Source organism: Delphinus delphis, chromosome 3, assembly GCF_949987515.2.
Source record: "Delphinus delphis chromosome 3, mDelDel1.2, whole genome shotgun sequence".
Classification (NCBI taxonomy): domain Eukaryota; kingdom Metazoa; phylum Chordata; class Mammalia; order Artiodactyla; family Delphinidae; genus Delphinus; species Delphinus delphis.
In genome coordinates, this window is record NC_082685.1 from 94,783,942 (window position 1) to 94,810,336 (window position 26,395).

At 37.9% G+C, this 26,395-nt stretch overlaps 1 protein-coding gene across 1 annotated transcript; it reads left to right on the forward strand.

Annotated features, from left to right (window-relative positions):
• The first annotated feature begins 4,171 nt into the window (after positions 1-4,171).
• Positions 4,172-25,899, forward strand: RIOK2 (RIO kinase 2). The gene is made up of 10 exons (XM_060009111.1): positions 4,172-4,329; positions 6,973-7,111; positions 7,859-7,975; positions 10,438-10,613; positions 13,215-13,303; positions 15,531-15,722; positions 17,243-17,335; positions 18,481-19,005; positions 19,668-19,764; positions 24,058-25,899. Exons 1-10 carry the CDS (start codon positions 4,264-4,266, stop codon positions 24,220-24,222), a joined length of 1,659 nt encoding a protein of 552 aa, XP_059865094.1. The 5' UTR covers positions 4,172-4,263; the 3' UTR covers positions 24,223-25,899.
• Positions 25,900-26,395: the final 496 nt, after the last annotated feature.

The following is a 26,395-nucleotide window of genomic DNA, read 5'->3' on the forward strand; positions in this document are numbered from 1 at the left end:
ACAAAAAAAACACAACAACAACAAAACAAGAACAGGACTAAAGGAAGGACATTCATTAATTCAAGTAAGGCAATGAAATAGAAGATCAAAAATCTGAAACATTTACTCTCTGTATCAAAGTACATTTAAAAAAAAAGCAAACCATAAAGATTCTTAATTGAGTATTAACCTGTGGAAGTCTAAGAGGCAAACAGAATCTTAAATCTCAAAAACATCTCAGAGATTGTGTCAGTTATTAAGCTACTGTCTTTTAGAAGTCCAAACCCAGACTTCTACGTTATACTTTCTGACGCCAGGGCTGGGACCTTGTAAACCACATTTCTGTTTTGCCAGCTGCCTCCATGTTGGATTCTGCTGAAAAGGAATCCTAGAAGGAGAAAGAATCAACTTGTGCCTTCAGTCCGCATCTCATTTGCTTCCTCCAGGCTTCTTCAGTAAGCCATTCTTGTTAGCATTGTCCCAACACTTCTTCAGCCCAGCAGCAAAACCCTTCCATAATAACATGTGAATGTAGTTTGCAGTGTGTGCAACACCTGCCAAACCAATCCTTATCTTGTCCTCCTGGTAGTTGTGATGTCTTACTATTCTCCTTTCCCCTTTCCAGTTTTCTATTTAGCTTTATGCCAAATTCATAATTCCTAATATTAAATTCTCTTTTTAAATAACTAATACAGGTTCTGTCCTCTGACTAAACCTGGTCTGACTGATCACCTGTCCAGTAGTTCCAAAGGGAAATGGTGCTATCAAAGTCATCAATATGAAAAAAATATTATTTTCATAAAACAAATGTTAACCAAATATTCTTGGTTCCTAGGCATACACAGAAGAGAGTGATTCTCAACCAGAGCAGCATGGAGATTATGGGGCTGAGATGGGGACTTACATTAACCAAAAGTTTAGAAACACCAAGTCAAGTCCAACCCTTTCATAATATAAAGGAACCTATGAACTTACCCTCTATGGAAAAAAAAAACTGCAGATATGGTTAAGAATCTGGGTGGGCCCTAAATGTAATCACATGTATTTTTATAAGACACAGACAGAGGGAGACACACACAGAACTGGAGAAGTCTACGTGACTACAGTGTCAGAGACTGGAGTGATGCAACCACTAGGTAAAAAACACCAGCAGTCACCAAATGCTGGCAGAAACCGGAAGTGGCAAGAAACAGATTCTCCCTCAGACACTCTGGTTGCAGCATGGTCCAGAACCTTTTGTAAAAGAATGAATTTTGATTGTTTTAAGCAACCAAGTTTGCAGTAATTTGTTAAGCAGCCCTAGGAAACTAATGTAAGGATATTAAACAAAAGCTTTATGGAATGCATGGTATTTTAAGAATGGCAGGTAGGATTTACATGTACAGTGACTGTAAAGAATAAAAAGAAAAGGGAAAGGGAAAGTGAGCATTAGAGATGAAGAGAAAATGCAGTGAGACAGAAAATCAAGGGAGTTGTACAAGGTAAAAACAAAGTAGTTCAATTAGGCAAGTGTATATGCCACTTAGAAGTAATGATACATTACTGAAGATTTTAAATGCCAGCCTAAGAAGTCTGAACTTTAAGAAGTTTGAACTTTAATTTCTGGACAGTCAAGATCTCTGCAGCTTGTGAGGACAAGCCCCGTATGTGGAGGGGAGAGGCATAGGAGACAGAGTATGGAAAGAAGAAATAATGATGTGATAAATCCTTTGCATACCTCTTATACTATTCTCTAACTTTTTACTCATATTCTTCCACCAGAAGGCTTAAGGGTTGGGATTGAGTTTCCCCAAGATCGCGAAAAAATTCTGACATACAGATAAACAGTAAATGAGTGAATGAAGAATATTGTGCATTTTTTGTTTGTCATTACTAAGCATGGTATGGTAGAGCAGAATACTGAACAGTACTTGAATCACTTTTACTCTTCAAAGGTTTAAGATGTTTTAAAAATATATATTAATATTGAAAGTATAAAATATTTGGGCTCAGTGTGATTATCCCCAGGGAATACGCCAGAACCAGGACAGCAATTCTAGCCAAATCCAATCAATTAGTGGTGGTTGCCTGGAGCAGAGTTAAGAAGTAAGCTAAGGTTTGTGTCACAATAGATTAATAATGTCTGCTAAAGTGTTAGATTAAAAATAGACCCCAAATGACTCGTGTTTCTCATCCCATTCTTGCTCCATAAGTTAGTCATTTGGTTTCCTTAAAAACTTTTTATTTTTTAAAATAAATTTATTTATTTTATTCATTTATTTTGGGCTGCAATGGATCCTCGTTGTTGCACACAGGCTTTCTCTACTTGCAGTGAGTGGGGGCTACTCTTCGGTGTGGTGCACAGTCTTCTCATTGCAGTGGCTTCTCTTGTTGCAGAGTATGGGCTCTAGGCACGCAGGCTTCAGTAGTTGTGACACACGGGCTCAGTAGTTGTGGCTCACGGGCTCAGTAGTTATGGCACGCAGGCTCTAGAACGCAGGCTCAGTAGTTGTGGCACACGGGCTTAGTTGCTCCACAGCATGCGGGATCTTCCCGGACCAGGGGTTGAACCCGTGTCCCCTGCATTGGCAGGCTGATTCTTAACCACTGCACCACCAGGGAAATCCCAAAACTTTTCATTTTTATGTCTTATGTGAATTACAGAAAGAAAAATTCCATTTCAATGAAGATTTCCATTAGTTGAGATTGGTTAATCAAAAATTTACTGAATTCAAGTAAAAAAAGAAGGCAAAGGTTGTGTTGAGGGAATAGAGGGGTGCTCTGCTTTCTTTATTCTCTATTTCATTATATTAACTATCCTGGCTGAAAAGATAGGGCAGATTCAACTGCCTGCCTTAGAATTCCAGTGCATGTTTTATTGAAGGACTAGTTCTGTGTCTGGACAGAGCAACATACCCAGTGGGGCCTTTGAGAAGAGGAAAATCAGCACACGCGTCAGTGAAAAACCGGAGGCGGGGGAAGGATAGGAACTCTTTGTAAAGACTGATTTCCAAAGTTTATACTAAAGGTTTTGAGGCTAGACCCAGGGAGAGGCTGAACAGCAGTGGCCCACAAACCTCCGCGAGCAAATGCAGCACCCTCACCTCACGTGAGTAGCGAACCAAAATAACTGCCTTTTTTTTTTTTTTTTTTCCGGTACGCGGGCCTCTCACTGTTGTGGCCTCTCCCGTTGCGGAGCACAGGCTCTGGACGCGCAGGCTCAGCGGCCATGGCTCACGGGCCTAGCCACTCCATGGCGTGTGGAACCCTCCCGGACCGGGGCACGAACCCATGTCCCCTGCGTCGGCAGGCGGACTCCCAACCACTGCAACACCAGGTAAGCCTATGCCTTTTAAAGGTTTAAAATATAGCTCATGAAACGAGATATAAATGCAAACATTATCATACAAGTTTTGTTATACTTGTAAGAAAGTATAGTAGAGTACGCACCCTCTTTGTCGGGGTGCAAGATGTTTACGGTCCCGCTCCGGCTACATTTTTGTTGCCGTAGGTTGGAGTCCCAGGGCGGGTGTCGGCAGTTCTCCTAAAGCCCTTAAATCGGGTCCTCAATTGACAACCCACGTAGGTAAGCTCGGAAACGTCAAAATGCACACTTTTTCTGGAAAAGCGCGGGAGAGACGCCGGCTACAGCCCCGCCCCCACACGTCACTCCAGGCTCCACCCCCCCCAGCAGGCGCAGGCGCACTCCGGAGTCTCGGGGACCAACTTAAACCAAGTAGTGAGCAGACGCCAGAGTTCACTTTAACCACGTCTGCCCCTGTCCTGAGCATGCGCAGTTAGACAGGGGCCTGCTAGTGTGGTTACTCTATTTCTAACCTCCTGGACTGTCCGGCGTCCGGCTCAGGTTCATTTTCTCCATCTCTTAGTGGAAGTCACTTCGCCTAAAGTAGGAGTTGCTGTTAAACGTGCTCCTCCCATTAAACTACCACTCTGCTCTTAGAGGCGGGTCGCATCCTTTAAGCAGCCGGTCCTGACAGATATGAAAAATAAATGGCGTATGATAGAGAGCACTTAGAGTCCGCCGACTAAGCCACATAACAAAATCACTTTACAAAAAAATACTCTGCTTTGTTCCGTACTATATGCTTCATAAGACTCAGAAGACGTTTTATTGCCCCCAAGTCAGTGAGAACGGTACCTCTTTTTAGTAACAAGGACCTGTAGTATAAGCTGCGCAGGCGCGAGCCGCCCGGCCGCTGTGAGGCGCGGGAGAAGCCGGAATGTCAGCTTTCCTATCGCTGTCTGGTTGTTGAAACAGGATTCTGGCCTGGGTCCGGGGCCGCCATGGGGAAGGTGAATGTGGCCAAGTTGCGTTACATGAGCCGGGATGACTTCAGGGTCCTGACCGCGGTAAGAAGTTCGCCATTTTCCCCTCTCCCCTGACCTTTTCTACCGCGCGTGCTCTTCCTCTTCCTCCAAGTTTGCTGGGAGCTGAGCGCGCTTTAGGCCCTGGTACGCGGCCGAGGTTGGGAATGGGGAAAAGACCGGACAGTCGGATTTTTCAAAAGCCTTTGTTCAGAAGCTTTTTATCTTCCCCCAAGTAAAGCAAAGACCCCTCTTTTCCTTCCTATTTTGCTCCCCTTCTCCAGAGCCACATCGAATCTCTGTAGCCTGGGAAGCTTCTCTGATCCTGGGCTTCTGACCAGCTGAGAAGGGTTTAAGAATCCTGAAGAGTAATTGATAGCATTGAGTTCCCTACTCACAGATTGAGTCACATTAGCATTCCTTCAGTTTCATTCAATCCACACATACTTATCGGATATGTAGTAACCCTTTTAGAGAATTCCACGGGTTACAGGACAGACAAGACGAAGGAGGCAAATCATCAAGTAAACGAATAAATAAGGGATAATGTGAAGATAATAAGTTCTATGAAGATGATAAAGCGAATAACGGAATAGAGACCCCTCATGGTGGAGGCAGGGAGCCTGAATACTGTTTTTAAATTCTTTAGTCAGAGAAGACTGCCCGAGTGCAAGAATCTTGTCTGTTTTTATAAAGTTCCTGGTATTTGGTAGGTACTGAATAAATATTTGCTAAGTAAAAGAAAGAATGCGGGGCGGGCATAACAGCTGAATGAGAAGGAGCCGGTCCAGTGAAGTCCTTGGAAAGAATTGAAGGGAGAGGAAGCTACAGTGGTGAGTGCAAAGGCCCCAAGGCAGGAACAATTTCTGAAGACTAGAAAGGCCAGTGTGGCTGGAGCATAGTGAGCAAGAGACTGAAGAGTTGGAGATGTAACTGGGAAAGGTGAGAGCCAGATCATGTGCTATAGATAGTCATGCAGCCTTGGTAAAGAATTTTGAATATATTCTAAGTATAGGGGAGCCACTGAATGTTGTTAAGCAAGGAAGTGACAAAAACGGATTTTATGGTCTTAGTCTTATAGCACAAAGATCAACACATAGATTAGGCATTTGCAGAATAAAACACATTTATTTAGGAGCTATTATTTTTTGCTTAAATAGGCATTTCTTAAGGAATAAACTATCAAATGCAAATTCAGTGTAAAATTTGGAAGACACTTCTTTCTCCTCCCATAGATTCTGAAATTCAGCCACACTTTCTCTAAATACCTACTGTCAAAAGATACCTTCCTTCTCTACTTCCTCAGCACATTAACTCACTCCTTAATGCCTCTGACAGAAATAGGGGAGTCGAGAATGTTAGAGGCTGGGAGAAACAGAACAAAGCATGGAAGATTAGTTAAGTTTAAAGTGTGAGATTTTGGTTGGGACATCAAAACGATGCCAGATTTATCTTCCAAAACTTTATTTTTGCAATTCTTAAGTTCTTTTTGAAGCTCACCAAGGAATGGCCTAATTCATTAAATATTTCAGTCTCAGTTGAGTGTTACTAGTCTTGGTATCAGTGGCCACCTTTCCTTGACCATCTTCCCTTTACTTCTCTGGCACCTCCTACATCAATAATCATACTTTGACTGGCTGCCCTTACCTTTCAGTGTGAATTCCCCCCCCCCCCGAAGTTCTGTCCCTTATCCCTCCTTTTTCTTCCATTATCTCTCGCTTAATGATCACATCCACTTTATGTATGACTTTATCTCTTACCTCCATCAAGTAATTGACGATTTTTTCCCTGTAGTTATGACTTCATTCCCAAGTGCAGATCAGCCTTTCCAATTTTCCTTAAACATCTTCATCTGAAGTACCTTCCATGAAGGACCTTCCAACACCTCAGACTCAGTGTGCTCATATCAAATTAATCAACTTTGTCTACCCCTTCACTCCTTTCCCAAACTCTATTAAAATAATAATAATTATTACTATCTTAAAGCCTCTTCTTTCTTTTCACTTCACCTTTGACTCTTCATTCACTTTACCCTCCCACATCCAGTGCCAATCCCTCCCATACTAATTTCTTTAATTCTTTCCCTCCATTACCACCACCTCTTCCCTGTCCTGGCTTCTGTTTTCTCTGGCCCAGACTGTTGTCTTAGTTCTCCAATACAGCACCTCCAGTTTTTGCCTTCTCTAAACCACTTTGCATATTCCTGCTAGATTAACATCCTTAAAACAACCCTTAAATCTCCCTTGCCTAAGCATCTTCATGAGTTTCCTACTTTCCTTAGTATAAAATCTAAAACTTTTGGTCTACATTTCAGGTCCTTTCATATCTTCTCATTAAATACCTTCTTAATAAATACCTGGAATATCTGTAGTTATTAAACACAAATATTTGGATGTCAATACGTATTTTGGTACATACCATATGTTAGTAACTATGTTAAGCACTCACAATTCATACTTTTGAAGTGCATATAGTATAGTAGAGAGAGAGAGAGAATATGAATATCAATGATTAAATACCAAATTGTGATTTAAAATATGTGTAGACAAGGTAATAATTATGTCTCACAATTGGTTGGGAAACTGCATGGTCAGGAAAGTTTGACGGAGAAGTTAAGTTTTTCACAAGGTTTTGGTAGACAACAGCTCTATGTTGATTATGATTGCATTTTGATTTCTTCAATTGCAGGTTGAAATGGGCATGAAGAACCATGAAATTGTTCCCTGCAGTTTGGTTGCTTCTATAGCCAGCCTTAAACATGGTGGTTGTAATAAAGTTTTAAGAGAACTAGTAAAACATAAACTTATAGCTTGGGAGCGAACGAAAAGTAAGTATTTGAGGCACCGTTTGTGATTTTCCCTGTAACTGGCTTCCGCCAGAGCAGGTATTCCAAAAAGCAGGTGGAAGCTGCCAGACTAGGAAAGCACTAGACATAGAACTGACACAGTACACTTCTACCATGTTCTATTGGTCAGAGCAATCACAGGGCCCACCCAGATCCAGGAGGCTAGAGAAATAGCCTTCATTTCCTCATAGGGGATTAGCAAGTTCCAATTGCAGAAGAACAAGTGGGATTAAGATATTGTTGCTGTCTTTGGCAAGTACAGTCTGCCAAAGGACTCTAGAGCATTACCTCTCAAACCATAGTGGTGAGGGATGAGTTTCTCTTTTTCCATCTATTATGGATCCGTACCTTTATAAAATAATAAAAATAATTACTAGAAAAATAAAAAACTGACAAAATACAGGCACAAATTCCTTCTTATTAGAATTGAAGACATAAAATAACTTAGTCAAATTGATACAAAAATTTTTGAACCACTTAGTTTCTATAACTTGTCACAGTCTAGTAACAAACATTTATAGACTGGTATCAGTCTGTAGGTTACACTTTGAGTAACACTGCTCTAGAGAAGAAATAAAAATTACAGCAAGAAATGCTAACACTCATAAGTCTGCGTAGCTAGTGTTTTTCCAGCTAAGACTTCCCTTGTTTAAATTTTTCTCTTGACCTGATGTGACTTGATGGTACAGTGTAACTAAAATATGGTCTTTCTCATTTGATTTTTTCTAGCTGTCCAGGGCTATCGGTTGACAAATGCAGGCTATGATTACCTAGCTTTGAAAACACTTTCTTCTAGACAGGTGGTTGAGTCTGTTGGAAACCAGATGGGTGTTGGCAAAGAATCTGGTAAGTGCTGATAGTACTATTGAGTGCATTTTATTTGCTTTAGTTTATGTTTCCCCTTGAGAAAGGATTCATCTTTTCTATTTTTCTAACTAAACAGTAAATTGAAAAGTTGCCTGAAAGCAATACAGATTTTGAAATTACCCTTAGTTTAGTAAACTACTGTTTTTTCATAAGTCTATCACTGAAAGTTCAGTTATACCAAGAATCGGTTTTCCTCTAATAACTGAGATCTTTGGCAAATACTTTATTTGTTCTTATTTTAATATCTGATAAATTGAACATTTGTAATAATTTTTAAAAGTATCACAAGGGGGCTTCCCTGGTGGTGCAGTGGTTGGGAATCCGCCTGCAAATGCAGGGGACATGGGTTCGAGCCCTGGTCCGGGAAGTTCCCACATGCCGCAGAGCATCTAAGCCCGTGTGCCACAACTACTGAGCGTGTGCTCTAGAGACCACAAGCCACAGCTACTGAGCCCGCGTGCACAACTACTGAAGCCTGAGCACCTAGAGTCTGTGCTCCACAAGAGAAGCCACCCAAGTGAGAAGCACGTGCACTGTACCAAAGAGTAGTCCCCGCTCACCGCAACTAGAGAAAGCCCGCGCGCAGCAACGAAGACCCAATGCAGCCAAAAATAATAAATAAATATTTTTTTTAAAAAGTATCACAAGGAAGTTATAAAAACCACACTTTCCATCACAGCAGTATGATCAACAGGGCAAAGTTAGATATGTGTAGAACCACAGAAAAAAATTCTAAAATAGCATTAAACAAATACCTATGTAGTGGTTTTTTATGTGTAGTAAAAATAAAGAACAGAGAAAGATTTTCTTTATGCCATGCTCTCTTATACACTACTTTTTGTCCTACAAAGTTTATGCTGTATAGTTACATACTTTAAACTGAGAGAGCAAAAAAATTAAAATTAGGGCTTCCCTGGTGGCGCAGTGGTTGAGAGTCCGCCTGCCGGTGCAGGGGACACGGGTTCGTGCTCTGGTCTGGGAGGATCCCACATGCCACGGAGCGTCCAGGCCTGTGAGCCATGGCCGCTGAGCCTGCGCGTCCAGAGCCTGTGGTCCGCAACGGGAGAGGCCACAACAGTAAGAGGCCCGAATACCACAAAAAAAAAAAATTAAAATTAGAAGTAAAAAAACTATTAGGAAACCTATTCCAAAGGAGGTTGTTTTGGTACTTCATATGGTTTGTATGTCTACTATATTAATATCCAGAGTATGGTATATATTTAATAAGTAATATTAGACTTACTAAATACGGGAGTGTGTGTGTGTAAAAATGTATAAAATGATGTAATGAAACACCTCTTTTTCCTCTTAATTTTTTTATGTCCAATTTTTTTCAATTAAAAAAATGGCTTTCTTTTAATTTTTAAGAACTTCATTACTTGCAAAACAGAGTACGAGTACGGTAAAAAGTGAATCTTAACTCCTAACCCAGGTCTCCATCTCCTGTTACTACTTCCCAAAGCTATCACTATTTATTAATATTGTACATATCCTAGAAATATTCTATGTAAATACAAGTATATAATGTACTGAGGATGTATGTATATACATCACATATCTTTTTAATCATAGGTGAAAGCAAACTGTACTTACAATTCTACACCTTGATTTTTTTCCACTTGGTGCATCCCTGACATCATTTCATATTAGCAGAGGTGTCTTTCTTGTAGTTGCCAAGTATTACAGTCTTAGAAATTAAATTATTAGAGCTAAAGTTATGCACATTCAAAATTTTGATATTACCAAATTTCCTTCCAAATTGTGTCAATTTATAATCTCACGAACATGAGAGGCTGTTTCTCTCATGAGTAATTAGGACATGTTCTAAATGTTAGTATTAAAATAGCAACTTGTTTGATAGAATATTTATGGGAAGATCTCCATTCTGATTATTATAGGATTATATTTGGATACTCAGTATTTATTCATTGAAGCAATTTAAGAATTGAACTTCACATTGTTGAAAAGAAAGAATTTTTTTTCTTTTTGGCCCTGATGCGTGGCAATGCAGGATTAGTTCCCCGACCAGGGATCTAACCCATGTCCCCTGCAGTGGAAGCGCAGAGTCTTAACCACTGGACCACCAGACAAGTCCTATGTTGAAAAGGAAGATATTATTAATCACTGCTCGTACATGTAGGACACTAAGCAACAATTAGATGTATTCCCACTAAATGGAATTGAGCATTGAGCATCTTTGGAAGCAGTAACCTTTGACACCTTTGCATCCCTGTTTTCTTTTGTAGTAGATATTAATACATGTCATCATTTTGTATTGTAATTAAAATTACAATAAAAAGAATTTTGCTGAATGGTAACTATTTCTAGTTATTAGGAAAGATAAAATTTGGAACAAATAAAACCAAAGTTAGAAAATTGGAATTGTTTAAATTTACTGGAATAAAAATATAATAATGATCCTTTTAAAATTTTGACTCTAGATATTTACATTGTTGCAAATGAAGAAGGGCAGCAATTTGCATTAAAGCTTCACAGACTGGGAAGAACCTCCTTTCGAAATCTGAAAAACAAGCGTGATTATCATAAACACAGGCATAACATGTCTTGGCTTTATTTATCTCGTCTCTCTGCCATGAAAGAATTTGCTTATATGAAGGTATTTTTAATTTTATATTTTTAACCAAACAATATGTGTAGTTAAAAGGTTGTAGTGACATGCATCAGTCTGTTGCCTCCTCATATCCCTACTCCTAGTCCCAATCCTTAACAGTCACTTTTTAACTCTTTAGACTATTTCTGGTATTTGTTTTTCTCGTGGTTTCCTTCTACGCAAAGGTATTTTTAGCTGTTATAAATGCATAAAGGCAACTTGTATTCTACAATATTAACAAGATAGAGTAGCCTGAAATAAATAGTGATGTAATTGCCTCACAGATATGTATGTGTGAATGTAAATCTATACCTGTCTATGCATATGTCTGTCTCTAATTGAAAACACCAGATAATTACCTTCTGTAGAAACCTTAGTCTCTCAGGTAAGTTGACTGGTATTTTTTTTTCCCTCAATGGAAGAAATGTCAATTTATGAATTTGTATGTATATTAGAAATGGTAAAAATCTTTAGTTTTCAACCTTTTACCTTCCAAATTAAGTTCAACATAGATTTACTAAATATCTTTAATAATAACCAAATTAATTGTCTTCACTAATAATTTAAATTAGAAAATAACTGCATTCTTATTATTCTCTCCAGTAGGATTTATTTGTTATAACTTATCTTTTTAAAATTTTGAATTATTAAAAGTCACTCCAGTGTATGACCTGTTGTTTCTTGGGAATTTCAGTTTGATGTTCTTTGAGTAGGTTATTTTAATTCATGTGCTTAAATTTTTAGTAATCCTGAGGGAAGAATCCTCTAGTCAGTATAAGTAAATGATATCAATACCATACATGTTGTGTTTTTTGTGTTATATCAATGGTTTGTATCCTGTGATAGTAAGTAGGCAGTTTAGTAGGAATTGTTACACATTTCCCCCAAACTATATTAAGTGTCTTCTTGGAGTTTTTATATGAAGGCACAGGAATAGAGCCTGGTTGTGGATAAATATGCTTCTTAAATTTATTCTCTCTTTTCCTAAGCGAAAATAAGATAAGATTGAGCTATAACTTAAGGGTTAAGCTATGGTACAAGGACTAGACCACTATGACAATAGTTAGAGTTGTCACATACTGTTGAGCTGCCAAAGCATGTTCAAAACCATTTGGATTTAAAAATAACAAATATATGGCCAAGCAGACAATCTTTGGGGAGAGGGAAATAGTTCAGTTCCTGTCCAAAGAAGGTAGGAAGTAGAGTAGACAGCTCTTAAAATTAACCCTGTTAGTAAGCATATATTGAGTGTCAGCTGTGTGCCTACCTCTATATTAAGTATTTTGTTGGGGGAGGTGAACAGCGGATACCAAAGAAATAACGAGTGCAGTGTGTCTTAAAGTTGGAAAGATAACATGAACACACCTAAAACAGAACAGTTTAAATGTCAAATTATATGTTGAGTTTAGAGAATCTTCTGTAGAGTAGAATGATCGTTGAAGGAGGTTTCATAAGTGAGTGGGAGTTGAGTAGAGTAATGGAGTTGCATATGATTTGTCTGTAAGGAAAAGACAATAAGACAGTGTACTTTGCAAAGGAACCAGAATGGCAAAGACATGAATATTCGTGTGAGCCCTGTGTGTATGGGGACAGTCACTAAGGTGACTGTCTTGATCACACTCCAGAGTGTTTATTGGACAGAGTATTGAGAGAACTAGGACTGGATAAGTGGATTAAAAAGTTTTGAAAACTAGGAAAAGTTACTCAGACTGAAGTCAATATTTACAGCCATTGTAGTTTTTTTAAAATGGAGTATTGACGCAAGCATCTTAGTTGGTATTGGTACACTGAAGAAAGGTTTGGTGTGGTAGCAAGAACTAGAACCACTGTTGGCGTGATTCAGGTATCAATGACAAAGGCCCTGTCACATAATAGATTTACATTGTATATTGTGGTCTGAAGAAAAAGGTCAGTGCTGTATAAACTGAAATGCCTAATATATTGGAATATTTCATTTCCTGATATGCCAGAAGACAGAACATTTCCTAAATTACAATTTATTTCCATTTGAATTTTTTAAGCACACTCCCAGGAAATGACAGAAACTTACAAAATAGAAGATATACATATTGTAAGAGACGAAACTTCTTGAAGGCAGAGACATTTTCACACTCATTTTTGTAAACCTAGCACAGTGTATAATATTTAGTAAATGTTCAGTAAATGAATGTTTGGTAAAAAAGTGAATTACAGGGGCTTCCCTGGTGGCGCAGTGGTTGAGAGTCGGCCTGCCGATGCAGGGGACACGGGTTCGTGCCCCAGTCCGGGAAGATCCCACATGCCGCGGAGCGGCTGGACCCGTGAGCCATGGCCGCTGAGCCTGCGTGTCCAGAGCCTGTGCTCCACAACGGGAGAGGCCACAACGATGAGAGGCCCGCGTACCGCAAAAAAAAAAAATGAATTACAAAAACTGGTTTACAATGTTGTTTTTATGTATAGCTCCTTCTGTGCAGTGAATAAACCATGCATAAATAATCGTGTGTTAACTGTAATTTTGTAAAGGCTTACATGTTTTTTTTCTGGTTGTGGACAGGTACACTTAATTTTATTGTTCCCTAAAAATTAATGACCTTTTCATTACTTTTTACCTGTTTTGCTATATTTTAGGCATTGTATGAAAGGAAATTTCCAGTTCCAAAGCCAGTTGATTATAATCGCCATGCAGTGGTCATGGAACTCATAAAAGGCTATCCTCTGTAAGTATAATTCTTGGAACCTTCAGTCCTAATAAATAATTATAAGGTTCAATTTTAAAAAATAATTTTTTTTTTGTAAATGGAATATTGCTTCTGGGAGGTTAGAAATTAACATAAAGTAGTAGACTTAAAGGCAAATTGAAAATTCAGTTTCATTCTGACAATATGGATTTTACCACAATTTTTTTTTTTTTTTTTTTTTTTTTGCGGGCCTCTCATTGTTGTGGCCTCTCCCATTGTGGAGCACAGGCTCCGGACGCGCAGGCCCAGCAGCCATGGCTCACGGGCCCAGCCGCTCCGCGGCATGCGGGATCCTCCCGGACCGGGGCACGAACCAGTATCCCCTGCATCGGCAGGTGGACTCTCAACCACTGCGCCACCAGGGAAGCCCGACAATATGGATTTTATACTCTCTGCCTCAGTCAGTAAATAAACAGTCTAGTATGTGCCAAGCGCTGTTCTAGGCTCCCCAGTAAACAAAACAAAGTCCCTGCCCTCATAGAGCTTACTTTCTGATGGAAGGAAACTTGCAGGAAATAGCTAAACAAGGAAATATTTGATACATCAGATGGTGGTAAATGCCATGCATAAAAATAAAGTGGGGTAAGGAGGACAGGAAGTGTTGAGGTGGGTGGGTGTAGGAGGCTGCTATTTTACATGGAGTGACCAGGAAAAGTCTCCTTGATAAGGGGATTTTTGAGCAGAATCCTGAAAGGAGAGAGGAAATCATGCAGATATCTAGGAACATTTCAGGCAGAGGCAAGAGCAAATGCGTAAATCCTGGAATGGGAGTATGCCTGCATGTTCAGGAAACAGAAGGCCACTGTGGCTGGAGCTGAGTGAGTAAGGGGAGAAATTGTAAATGATGAGATCACAGAGACAGCAGACGATTTGTAAGCCATTGCAAGGATGTTCTATTTATTTATTTTGGTGGGGAGGATATATTTGACATACAACCTTCAGTAACTTTAAGGTTGATTTGATACATTTATATTTCCTAATGTGATTGCCATTGTAGCAATAGTATAAGGACTATTTTGATTGAGACAGGAAGCCACTGGAGGATTTTTTTTTTTTTTTTTTTGGTGGCAGTGAAAACTCCAGGTCCTAACCACTGGACTGCCAAGGAACTCCCTGCCATTGGAGGATTTTGAATTAAGAAGAGACATGATCTGACTAATGTTTTAATGGTATCACTCTGACTGCTGTATTGAAAATAGACTGAAAGGAGACTAGGACAGGATTAGGAAGAAAAGTTAGGAAATTATTGTAATAATGCAAGCAAGAGATGATAGTAGTTTAGATCAGAGTGGTAGATGTGAAGGTGATGGAAAGTGGTCAGATTTTGGATATGTTTTACAGTCAGGGCCTACATGATTTGTTTGGGATTGTATTGATATAAAGGAAGGGGCAGGTAAGGATAACACCAAGATCTGGGGCCTGAATAATTGGAGGGATAAAGTTGCCATTTACAGAAATGGGAAAGACTGCAGAAAGACAGTTTGGAGTTAGAGGGTGGGGCAGAATCAGAGGTTCAGTTTGGGACATGGTAAGTTAGAGATGCCCAGAAGCTCAGAGAAGTCTAGATTGAAGTCTGTGTATGAGCCTGTATGAGATCACCAAGAATGGTTAAGATAATAGGTCTTAAGATTAACCTTTGAGGAGCTCCAAAATTTATACGTCAGGGAAAAGCTGAAGAACTAGCTAAAAAAACTAAGAAGGAATGATCAGTGCAGAAAGAGGACAGCCTGAAGAGTTAGTGTACCAAGGGTCAAGTGAAAGGAGCTGCTTCAAGGAGGGGGAAGAGGTTAACTGACAGACCAGATAATGATGAAGGTGGAGAATTGACCATTGGATATAGCAACATGTAAGTCATTGGTAGTTTTGACGAGAGCTATTTCATTGGAACAAGGTTGAATGAAAGCTTGCTTGAAATGGGCTCATTAGAGTGCTCATTGAATTGGAGAAAGCACAAGTAGAGGAGTTTGGCTGTTAAGATGAAAGAAAGAATGTGGTGTACTGGGAAGAAGATACAGAATTGAATGGGTTGTGTCTTTTTTTTTTTTTTTTTAAGCTGTTATATCTGTATGCTGGTAGGATTGAAGAGAAAACTGCTAGGGAGGCATGATGAAATGGAAATAATATTTAAATGTAAATACACACATGCTTGCTTTCATTAAAATCATAAATGAGGACAAATAACCATTTTCACACTTAACACTTTCAGATGTCAGATACACCATGTTGAAGATCCTGCATCAGTATATGATGAAGCTATGGAACTAATTGTTAAACTTGCAAATCATGGGCTGATTCATGGAGATTTCAATGAATTCAATCTCATTTTGGATAAAGATGACCACATCACCATGATCGATTTTCCACAGATGGTTTCAACTTCTCATACCAATGCTGAATGGTATATTCTGGATGTAACTGTGTTTATGTGTGATGCAGTCATCTTTTATTTATTAATAATTTTTAAGCTTTGTCATACTGTCATTGGGGTTAATAACTGGTTTGAAGTGGCTGATGTTAAGAGTCTAAAAATTGGGATGTCAGAATGCTCTGATTTTCCCACTAAGAATTTTTCTTACTCCTCGGTATTTTAAAACTGAAAAAAAATGCACTTTGATACAGTTTTTAAAACCTATTCATTAAAATAACGCTGTATATTAGAAATCTGAAGAAACTGCCTACTTTTATAAATCATCAAAAGAATTTGAATTACTCTTGTAACCTGACAGACTTGAAAAAGTCAAACTTTCTCAGCCATGGAACTCTTTATTCAAAGAAACGTTTAGGTGGAAGCCCAATTTTTAAAACAAAAGCCTGCTCAGAAGAAGTAGGGACATGGAAGGAGGAACCCTAGAACCACATCCTCTCTGCCTTTCCCCTTTTCTCTCTGCTTCATGGTTGCCTCCAAGAGGGCTTCACCAGGCATAATTTAATAATTTTTTATGGCCTTGATGAAAGTTACGGTTTTGTACTGAACTCAGTTACCAGACTGGTAATATCTCTCATGTTGTTTTTAGCTTTTATTTTGATAAGAGAAAGGAATTCACGTAAAACCTCATCCCTGACACAGGGCAGAATCACTTCATATACTGTGATAATCTTATTTCTCATATTACTTGACCATTTAAACAGCCACATTGTGAAATATGACAGGATATTTTACTTTATGTGTTTGTATTCTATGATGCAATTGAGTGTAATCAAATTAAGATTGAGTATTTTTTTTCTTCTGTTCTCTCAATTCCATGTCATCCTGTCTCTTAATTCTCCCTTTCTGGAAACCTTCTAGAGAATTCAATCTGTTCTGGCTGCTTTATGGTAGCCTAAAAAGCAATCTGATATTCAGAGGTCCTTCTACTCTCAGTCCAGATTAACATGTCTCCAGATAACTATTTATAAGCCACAGTATCAGTTATATCCTATAGATGTTTACTGCATATTAGCTAATGGGTAATAAAGATAATATAAACATAACATTAGTCCCCAAACTTTTTCTTATGAGTCACTAGTTTATTTTTGTCTTCACCTTTCCCAGTTGACTAGAGGTTCTAGTGAACATAGCTGAAGCTGATGGGAACTATAATCAGACAGACTGGAAACTAGAGAGCGATAGTAGAAATCTGCCCCCAAACTGCAGGCCCTTATCTTTTTTTCTGGGATTCATATATATGTCTCACAGTATGGGAAAACCTTGAGTTTTCTAACCATAAGAACTGTATGCCATTGACAGCTTATAGTCCTTGTTCCTGGGCTTTTAGTTTTTCAAACACCAGCAGCTGATTTGTTTCTTTTTTCTTTTGAGTAACATCCTTTTCTCTTTCATGTAACAACAAGAATGTCATAGCAAGGATGTTGTCTTTGGCTAATAAGGAAAAAGATGAACAACAAAGGCTATATAAAAAATGATTCTTGCTTTTGCAGGTATTTTGACAGAGATGTTAAATGCATCAGAGATTTCTTCATGAAACGTTTCAGCTATGAAAGTGAGCTTTTCCCAACCTTTAGTGATATCAGGTTTGTATACTATGTTGCATAAAATGATAGAATTCTGAATACCAGATTTATTTAGTTCTAAAAGTTAACACTTTCATCTAAAAAATTTTCATTATTATTGTTTTTCTGTATCATTGCTATGTAATATACAAATGAAACTTAAAAACTATGCCTACCTGTGGTCCATTAACCTTACTGAATGTGGAGGAGGAACCTACTTAGTTTCTTATAAATTCGAGAACGCTTATTCAATATAAGATGCTATGTGAATAACCCATTTTTAAGGAATCAAGCCAAGTGTTTATCAGAAATTGTGTTTTTCCTTTATTTACTATAGGAGCTATATTTAATTGATTCATGGAACATAATTATATGTAAATTCACACAGCCAAATGTTCTCATTTTGTATACATAGTTAAGATATTGTTTTCTGGGATGATTGACATAACTTAAAATCTTTAGCCTCCTCTGAAAGTTAATTTATTAAGTCAGTATCAACTGAAGTTTCTGTAACTTTTCTACTAATATCTGTTGCTCTTCACAGTCATTTTATTCCTTTTTTTTTTAAGATTCATTATTTATTTTTGGCTGCATCGGGTCTTAGTTGCAGCACACAGGATCTTTGCTGAGGCATAAGGGATCTTTCCTTGTGGCGTGCAGGCTTCTCTCTAGTTGTGCCGTGCGGGTTTTCTCTTCTCTAGTTGTGGTGCTCAGTATCCAGGGCATGTGGGCTCTGTAGTTGAGGCGCACGGGTTCCAGAGCGTGTGGGCTCTATAGTTTGCCACACACAGGCTCTCTGGTTGAGGCATGAGAGTTCAGTAGTTGTGGCGTGCGGGCTTAGTTGGCCTGCGGCATGTGGGATCTTACTTCCCTGACCAGGGACTGAACCCACATCCCCTGCATTGTAAGGCAGATTCTTTACCACTGGACCACCAGGGAAGTCCCTCACAGTCATTTTATTCTTAGATGACAACCAGCTATGTCCTTTACATTTGTGTAGTTAAGTGATTTAAGTATTACCTTTTAGGCAGAGAAAAACCTTTAAAATATATAAACTGTTAAACTCATTTGAGAGTCGTAATTTATCAGAACACTAAATACTTAATTCATGTCAGGTGGATTTTTTTCTCGCTCTCTAAATGCATAACATTCTTTTCTTTTCCTAGGAGGGAGGACTCTCTTGATGTAGAGGTTTCTGCCAGCGGCTACACAAAGGAAATGCAGGCAGATGATGAACTACTTCATCCAGTAGGTCCAGATGATAAAAATATTGAAACAGAGGAGGGATCTGAATTCTCATTTTCTGATGAAGAGATATCAGAAAAAGCAAAGGACTGTAGATCAGATATTGAAAGTGGACAGAACTCTATAGGTGAATCAGTTGACTGCTGTTACAGATCATCTGGAGACCTTGAACAGATAAAGGAAGACAGTTTGTCAGAGGACAGTGCTGATGCACATAGTTTTGAAATGACTGAATTCAATCAGCCTTTAGAAGAAATAAAAGGGCAGGTTGTTACAAACAGTTCTGTAACTGAGTTTTCTGAGGAGAATAGCAGAACTGAACATGACACCAGGCAAGATGATAAGACAGGTCAAGGTGGAATCCTCATGGGCTCTGAGGAGTATGAAGATGAGTGCCCTCATACGATTGCCTTGTCATCAGTAAACAAAGAATTAAGGCCTTTCAGGTATAGACTTCTGTTGATTGGTGTTTTACTTTAATCTGGAGACCTAGACTTTGATTCTGGTAAATGAATGTTTTTGTCAAATGACATGACAGCTATATTCTGCATCATCATGTGCAAAATGAAAGCAAATAACTCTTATAGTTAAAATTCAAATAACCCTCTACAATTGCCTTATGCTAGACAGCCTATTTATTCAATTTTAAGCAGTTCTGCTTTCAAATTCAAACTGATTACTTTCAAATAGTTAATAAGATCTCTTGATAAGTTGATGAGGTTTTAGATGGGTGAATTATTTGTATTTTTTAATAATTATTCATCTAATATATGTTTGGTTAATGTATAGTCCAATAAACATGTAGTAAGTGTGCTCTCTTAAAATATCTACTTACAGTGAATTTTCCCTCATGCTTTGAACCTTCTGTACTTATTTGTTAATGTACAGTTAAAATTACTGATATGTTATTTTTCTTTTAAGATTTTTTTTTTTTGGACAAATATTAGTGAATCAGCCTCAGCTTAGATTAGCAAAAGATCTAAAATTTAACTTTTAGATTTAGGGTAGTTTGATGAAATATGGCTTTATGTATTTCAAAGTAGTAATATGATATAAATTAAGCATAATTAACTATTAAAAATTAACTAAATTTTGATTTTAATTTTAGAGATGAAGAAAATATGGAAGATACTAATCAACATAGAACAAGAACTCTGAGTGTTACTTCTGTGGGCAGTGTGTTAAGCTGTTCAACAATTCCTCCGGTAACTATTCATTCAACATTTCCCAGGTGTTTATTAGCACCACTGTGGACAGATTATTAAGCTTAGGTGCTCTGAGGATTAGATGATGTACAGGACCACCTTGGCCATTTGGACTTCACATGTTGATAGTATAAAATTGATAACAAGTGCAAATTTAGTAAATAGAGAGGGTTCACTTCACTTTTAGCTGGAACGATCAGAGCTTTCAGGGAAAACACAGCATGTAAGTTGGCTTGAATTTGAAAGATTAAAATCATAGAAATTTAAATCCAAGGGGGACTTTGTAGATTCTCATGTGATCTTGTCCCTGCATTTTAACAATTAGGAAATTGAGGCACAGACAAGTTACATGACTTTGCTCAAGATTACTCAGCTAGTGACAGCACTGCACCTCAAATGTGAAAATGCACGAGCTTCGCTAGCTAGCTTGTTCTTAAATTGTGAAAGAGGAAAATAGGTAATTGTAAAACTTTCAGTGTCTCAAGCTTTTGTTGGATATTTAGCAACAAATGTCCAAAAGAATTTCATAAAGGACATTTTCTGGACAGGATAATGAACGTATAGTCCAGCTCCTACCGATGAGCTTTTATGCCTGTCGGCCATTTCTCCTGGCTACCCGGAAGGAAGAATCAGTTTGTTTCCTTTGTAGATTTTAAGCAGAGATAAAATTACATAATTGGTGTGGTAGGTTTTTTCCTTCTGGTTGAAGGTACTAAGTTGAATACCATTGAAACTAGTTTTTATTGATAACTTTACTTAAAATGAGCAAAAGAAGAAAGTCAGTTTAGAAGGTAGAAAGGAGGAAATCAAATTATTATTTAGAAAGTGAATTCACAGGGAAAGAACTTTGTTTTTTCCTGAACTTCTCATTTTTTAAGTTCAGATATATTGTTAACAAGTTAAAATGTACACCCTGTGGAGGGTAATATGGGACATTTACAAAATTAAATCAGTTATCAAAAAATAAGCTAAAAATAACAGTACTCTGTTTTATTAATATAGTGCACTTTTAGTAGTACTGGTATCTTTACTCAATAATAGAAACATTTGGAACTTGTGAGACCAAAATAAAAGAATAAAATTCTGTAAATGCACTGATTTTATATATTCTTCTGATGGCCTCATAATTTACCTGATTTTCTGAACATAAAATTTAAGTCTGTGAAATCTTTGAAACATCTTTTAATTATGATGGAAGATAATATCTCCCTTTAAGTATTATCACCTGTCTTGGTTAAGAATTTCTCTCACTTTATGATTGCCTGTCCATTCTTGGCTTTGATATTTTTCTGTACTTATTGAGATATATTCACCCTCCTTTCTTTGATTTTATCAGATTCAAAACGTAAGTGCATTTATATCTAATTGTTGGATTGGCCAAAAAGTTCATTAGGGTTTTCCTGTAAGATGTTACAGAAAAACCCGAATGAACTTTTTGGCCAACCCAGTACAGTGTTGTAAAATTGGCAATTGCATATAAAGAAAAGTTAGATTACTCCTGCTACTTTCTTAAATTCTAAGTTATGCTCTTTTCTGTATATAAAGATGATGACACTAACATTGTCTTTAGGTCTTGTCTTTATGCCATTTAACTTACAGCTAACAGAAGGAACTTATATTTCAAATGGGGTCAAGCCTATAATAAACTGGATTATAAAATACAGATTTGCCTTTAGTCTAAGGGGGGAAAAGATCTCTCTAGCCAGCTTAATCAAAAAGGTTTCCCTCTAATCATTGGAAACAAATTGACCATGTTAACTTCTAATTCTTTTGGGAATTTGGTCATACTATTTTCCTTGAGGTCGTATTCCATTTTTTTTAAAGGGTCAGGAGAAAAAAAACTGTTTTATTACCTTCGTTAATTTGATGATTGTTGTTTTCGTGTCTGCAAAACTAAAAGATTTGCTCTGTGTTCTTTGAAATTGTAAATCTGTTTTCCTCTTTAAAATACTTTTATAGTTCCCTATTTATTGGCAAAGTTGCCATTTATGAATGCTGTTCTTTCTCATATGTAACAGAATTAAATTCCAACTAAACATTAAGGTATATTGATTTTAAAAAAATACATACATGGCCACCATCAATAGCAACAAACAGCAAAACAATAACAAAGTACATGATTTTCATTCATTTTTTTCACGTACTCCTTGAAATAATACAGAAGTACAGTTGACCCTTGAACAACACTGGTTTCAATATGTGGGGTTTTTTAATAGTAAATGCTACAGTACTATATGATCTGTGGTTGGTTGAATCCGCAGGTGCAGAGGAACCTCTGATACAGATGGCTGACTCTAAGTTATACTCAGATTTTTGACTGCACAGTGAGTGGGTCAATGCCCCTAACACCCTCATTGTTCAAGGATCAACTGTATTTTATTTCGCATTTCATCATTTTTTTAAAAAAATATACTAGTGTGGATTTTTCTCCCACTTTTTAACATGAAAATTATTAACCTTGTAGGATTTGTAAATTGTTCTGAATTAGGAGGTATATGCATAGTGATTCATTACCTCCTTATTTTCTTTAGCTGCTTGATATGATTATCTTATGGTCTCATTGAAGTAAAGAACAAAGGGGAAGTTCAAGCAGAATATTTAGAAAATAAATTGATTTTTTTTTTCTTGGAACTATCCCAGAGGCCTCTGTCTGAACTCCTCTAGTTTAAATGTGGTGCATGTTCTACTGTTGTCTCAGTCTCCTGTTGGGTACCTTCTTTCCTAGTTTTATCTCTTTTCCTTACTGAGTTTACTTTTTTATGTGGCAGAACGGATTTTAGTAGTTTTTTGAGTGAGTTTGGGTGGGGGAGAGGACTTTTTATTACTAAAAATGTCTTTTTATCGTGTCCTCACACCTGATTGAGAATTTAAGTATTAGAGTTGTGGTTTGGAAATAATTGACCTTCAGAATTCTGAAGGTATTGCTTTGTTCTCTTGGTGATAGTTAAGACGATGCTGATCTGATTCAGGTTTCTGGTCTCCTGCTGGGGTGAGGAGGCTGTGATAGTTGCCTGGCTTCCTAGGGTAGAGAAAAGTCCTAGAGGCCAGTCACTCATGTGTTAAACTTTCAGCCAATCTTAATGCTTTCAGTAATGAAATTTCTGGGATAGCAACCAGGTGCTTCTAAGACTCTGGCCTTCCTGGAACTGCATCTCCTGGGATATCAGCCTCTGCAGGAACTTGCATTTTTATTCTTCTGTTTCGCTTTATCTTCTTTTACTTTTCCTCCCACTGAGAATCATTAGACTAAAATAAAGAGGGATAACTTGTTAAAGCCTGTCTGCCTAACTATGTAAAATATCTGAAGTCTGCATTTAACTTATCTGATCCAGAGTTTTATATTACACATATACAGTCCAAGAAACAGTGCATTAGGCAGACTGGTTTTTCTAGCTCCTTTTTACCTCTCAAATCCATTAATGTTTAATTTTTTAACTTGACAGATTTTTAATAAATGCTTCTTTGTACCTAGCATGGGGTGGAGCATATTAAGAGACCCTTGCTTCAACCCTTTCAGCGTTCACTCTTTTTTTAGGAGAGGTTGGATGATGCAAGATTATACACAATTAAACAGGCTGCTTCAGAGGAAAAAAAATGATGTGAACGGAATATTCAGATTTTATTCTTCATCTTGTAAGTCATTTGACATTGGCAGCCTGTGTCTTAAGTGATAAGAAATAATTTGAATTTATGATCATTCACCGTGTGAAAACATACTGTTTCTCCCAGAAACTGTATGAGGACTTTTCCATGAGTAACTGCTGCCATCAGGTCATCTCTACACCTGAAGTTATGAAGGCACTCTTGTGTATATTTGACCAGTAGTAAATGCTTTCAAACATAATTTTCCACTACAAAACCATGCCTCCTTTTACCTAGAAAGCAAAGGAATAAACAGGTTGTTTTGGTTTTGTTTGTTTGTTTTTGTTTTCTTTCCATCTTGTTGGGTTTGGGGATTATGGTTGGTTGGTTTTTCCCAGTTTTCCTGATAGACACTAGGTGGCACTATGATGATTTGTTATTTAAAGAAATGTGACTATTCACTACTATGTGCTACTTTTTGCTGTAATCTGTATTTCTGTTAGGAATTTAATTCCTCCTATTTTATAACAGTTTGGTGTTTTCTCTTATTGCTGTTTAATATAGTACTGTCAGTGTTTGGAATTTTTTAAAACTCATGCTTTTAACAGAAAGTTGAAAAATATTAGCAGTGTAAATCTTTGTTTTATTGAATGTTTACTCCTTATCAAAATGTTCCATTATCAGTGATACTAATTCATGAAATCTTTCCAGGAATTGGTGAAACAGAAGGTGAAGCGTCAGTTGACAAAACAGCAAAAATCAGCTGTGAGACGACGGTTACAGAAAGGAGAAGCAAATATATTTACAAAGCAACGGAGAGAAAACATGCAAAATATTAAATCAAGTTTGGAAGCAGCTAGCTTTTGGGGAGAGTAATATATTTAAGAAGTTGAATATTTTTCAAAAAGTTACTATGATCCCTTTTTAAGCCACCTTTAGTATTTTTTGCACCAAGGCAGATATATATATATAAATAGATAAGTAAACCCTCTTTCATCAATAAATTTGACTCATTCGGTACATGTCTTCTAAAGAATAAGTATAGTAATTCTGCTAAAGCAACCCAGTTTTCCAAGTAATTTTTTGTTAGGAATATTTGAGTTTTTTGTTTTTTGTTTTTTGTTTTCAGTACGCGGGCCTCTCACTGTTGTGGCCTCTCCCATTGTGGAGTACAGGCTCCGGACGCGCAGGCCCAGCGGCCATGGCTCACGGGCCCAGCCGCTCCACGGCATGTGGGATCTTCCCGGACCGGGGAACGAACCCGTGTCCCCTGCATCGGCAGGCGGACTTAACCACTGCGCCACCAGGGAAGCCCTTGAGTATCTTTTAAAATCGAAATATCACTGTTTTTGCCTGGTTTTGTTCTCTACCACAAACAGGTAGATTGCTTGGTTTCATATTCCAGCTTTTCCACTTACTAGTGGAAACAACCTTAGGCAAGTCTCATTTCTCTCTCCCTCTTTCTCCTTCTCTGCCTCAGTTTTCTTAGTGTTAAAATTGGATTTATAACTACTTTGTAGCCTTGTTGTGAGGATTATATGAGACAGTGCACAGAAAGCACTTAGAACAATGTCTAGCACTTTAAAGTGTAGCTATTGGAATGGTAATTACAATGATGTTTATCTTTCAGAAAATCTGCTAACGACTTGGTTGCATTTTATTTAGCCACAGGAAGAATTCACTGCCATATATTTTTTTAGTCTCTTGTATTAAGGGTAAACAAGCTATGTCTCCTTTTATTTTCTGCTACTTAAATTGGTAATGTGGTCATGGGAACAGAAATTTGAGATAGTCACACCATGATTTTTACAGTTTCCAGTTTTTATGCAGCCTGAACAGAAGTAGAAGACTTAAGGGTGGGGGGAAGTAGAAGGGATGAGAAGTGAACAGTTCTTTCTGATGTTCTTAACTGGGTGGGTCAAGAACATATTTCATGTCAAAGATAACAAATATAGTTGACCCTTGAACAACGTGGGTTTGAACTGCGAGGGTCCACTATACACAGATTTTTTTTCAATAAATACATACTACAGTACTGCGTGATCTGAGGTTGGCGGAATCTGTGGATGTGCGAGGGCTGATTGTAAAGTTATAGGTGGATTTTCAACTGGATTGGGGGTCATCGTCCCTAACTAGGCCCCACATTCAGCTATACTCCCTTCACTGGGTGCAGGAAAAAAGAAAATACATAAGGCATGGTTTCTCCCTCAAAGACTTTATAATCCAGTGAGATGTGAAAGTGGGTTCTTAGGTACATGTACCTGATGATAATCCAGTCTCTTCAGCAACAGCATGGCCCGTAAGAGGGATGTCCCTTGCAGTGGAAAATGGCCACTAGATGGCAGTGTCACCCCACAGTCACCAGCCAGGATGTCTTTGAATTTAACTTGCATCTGTAGTTAGCATTGGCCAGGAGATACAACAGCAGATTCTTTTCCAAGATTGACAAAGACAGCAGATTCCCTTTAACCTTTGCAAAATTAATTCTACTGTTCCTTCACAAGACCTATCTAATAAAATCACTGTAATAATACAGATGCAAGAAAATATCACATCTAATTCCCTTGAAAATTATACTAATTTTGAAAGTATTTACATAGCTTTGAATTTTAGGTATATCTTTAAATTCAGGTATTCTTTTTTTTTTTTTTTTTTTTTTCTGCTGTACATGGGCCTCTCACTGTTGTGGCCTCTCCTGTTGCGGAGCACAGGCTCCGGACGCACAGGCTCAGCGGCCATGGCTCACAGGCTCAGCGGCCATGGCTCACGGGCCCAGCCGCTCCGCGGCATGTGGGATCCTCCTGGACCGGGACATGAACCCGTGTCCCCTGCATCGGCAGGCGGACTCTCAACCACTATGCCACCAGGGAAGCCCTATTCATTTTTTATAATCTATCTACTTTAAAGCATTTTGATAACATAATGTTGAAGACAGCATAATAGAACCACAGAATATTTATTTTGGAATACATTTTCTTATATTAAAAGTTTCAAAACCAATTTGGGAAACTATATGACTTCACCCTACTCAGCTTTATTCAGTTGACTC

Excerpts from the sequence above, each read along its gene's own strand:
- RIOK2 (XM_060009111.1), top strand. The coding sequence starts at position 4,264 with ATGGGGAAGGTGAATGTGGCCAAGTTGCGTTACATGAGCCGGGATGAC. Across the intron at positions 7,112-7,858 it reads AGCTTGGGAGCGAACGAAAA|CTGTCCAGGGCTATCGGTTG; the intron begins GTAAGTATTTGA and ends GATTTTTTCTAG. Across the intron at positions 10,614-13,214 it reads AAGAATTTGCTTATATGAAG|GCATTGTATGAAAGGAAATT; the intron begins GTATTTTTAATT and ends GCTATATTTTAG.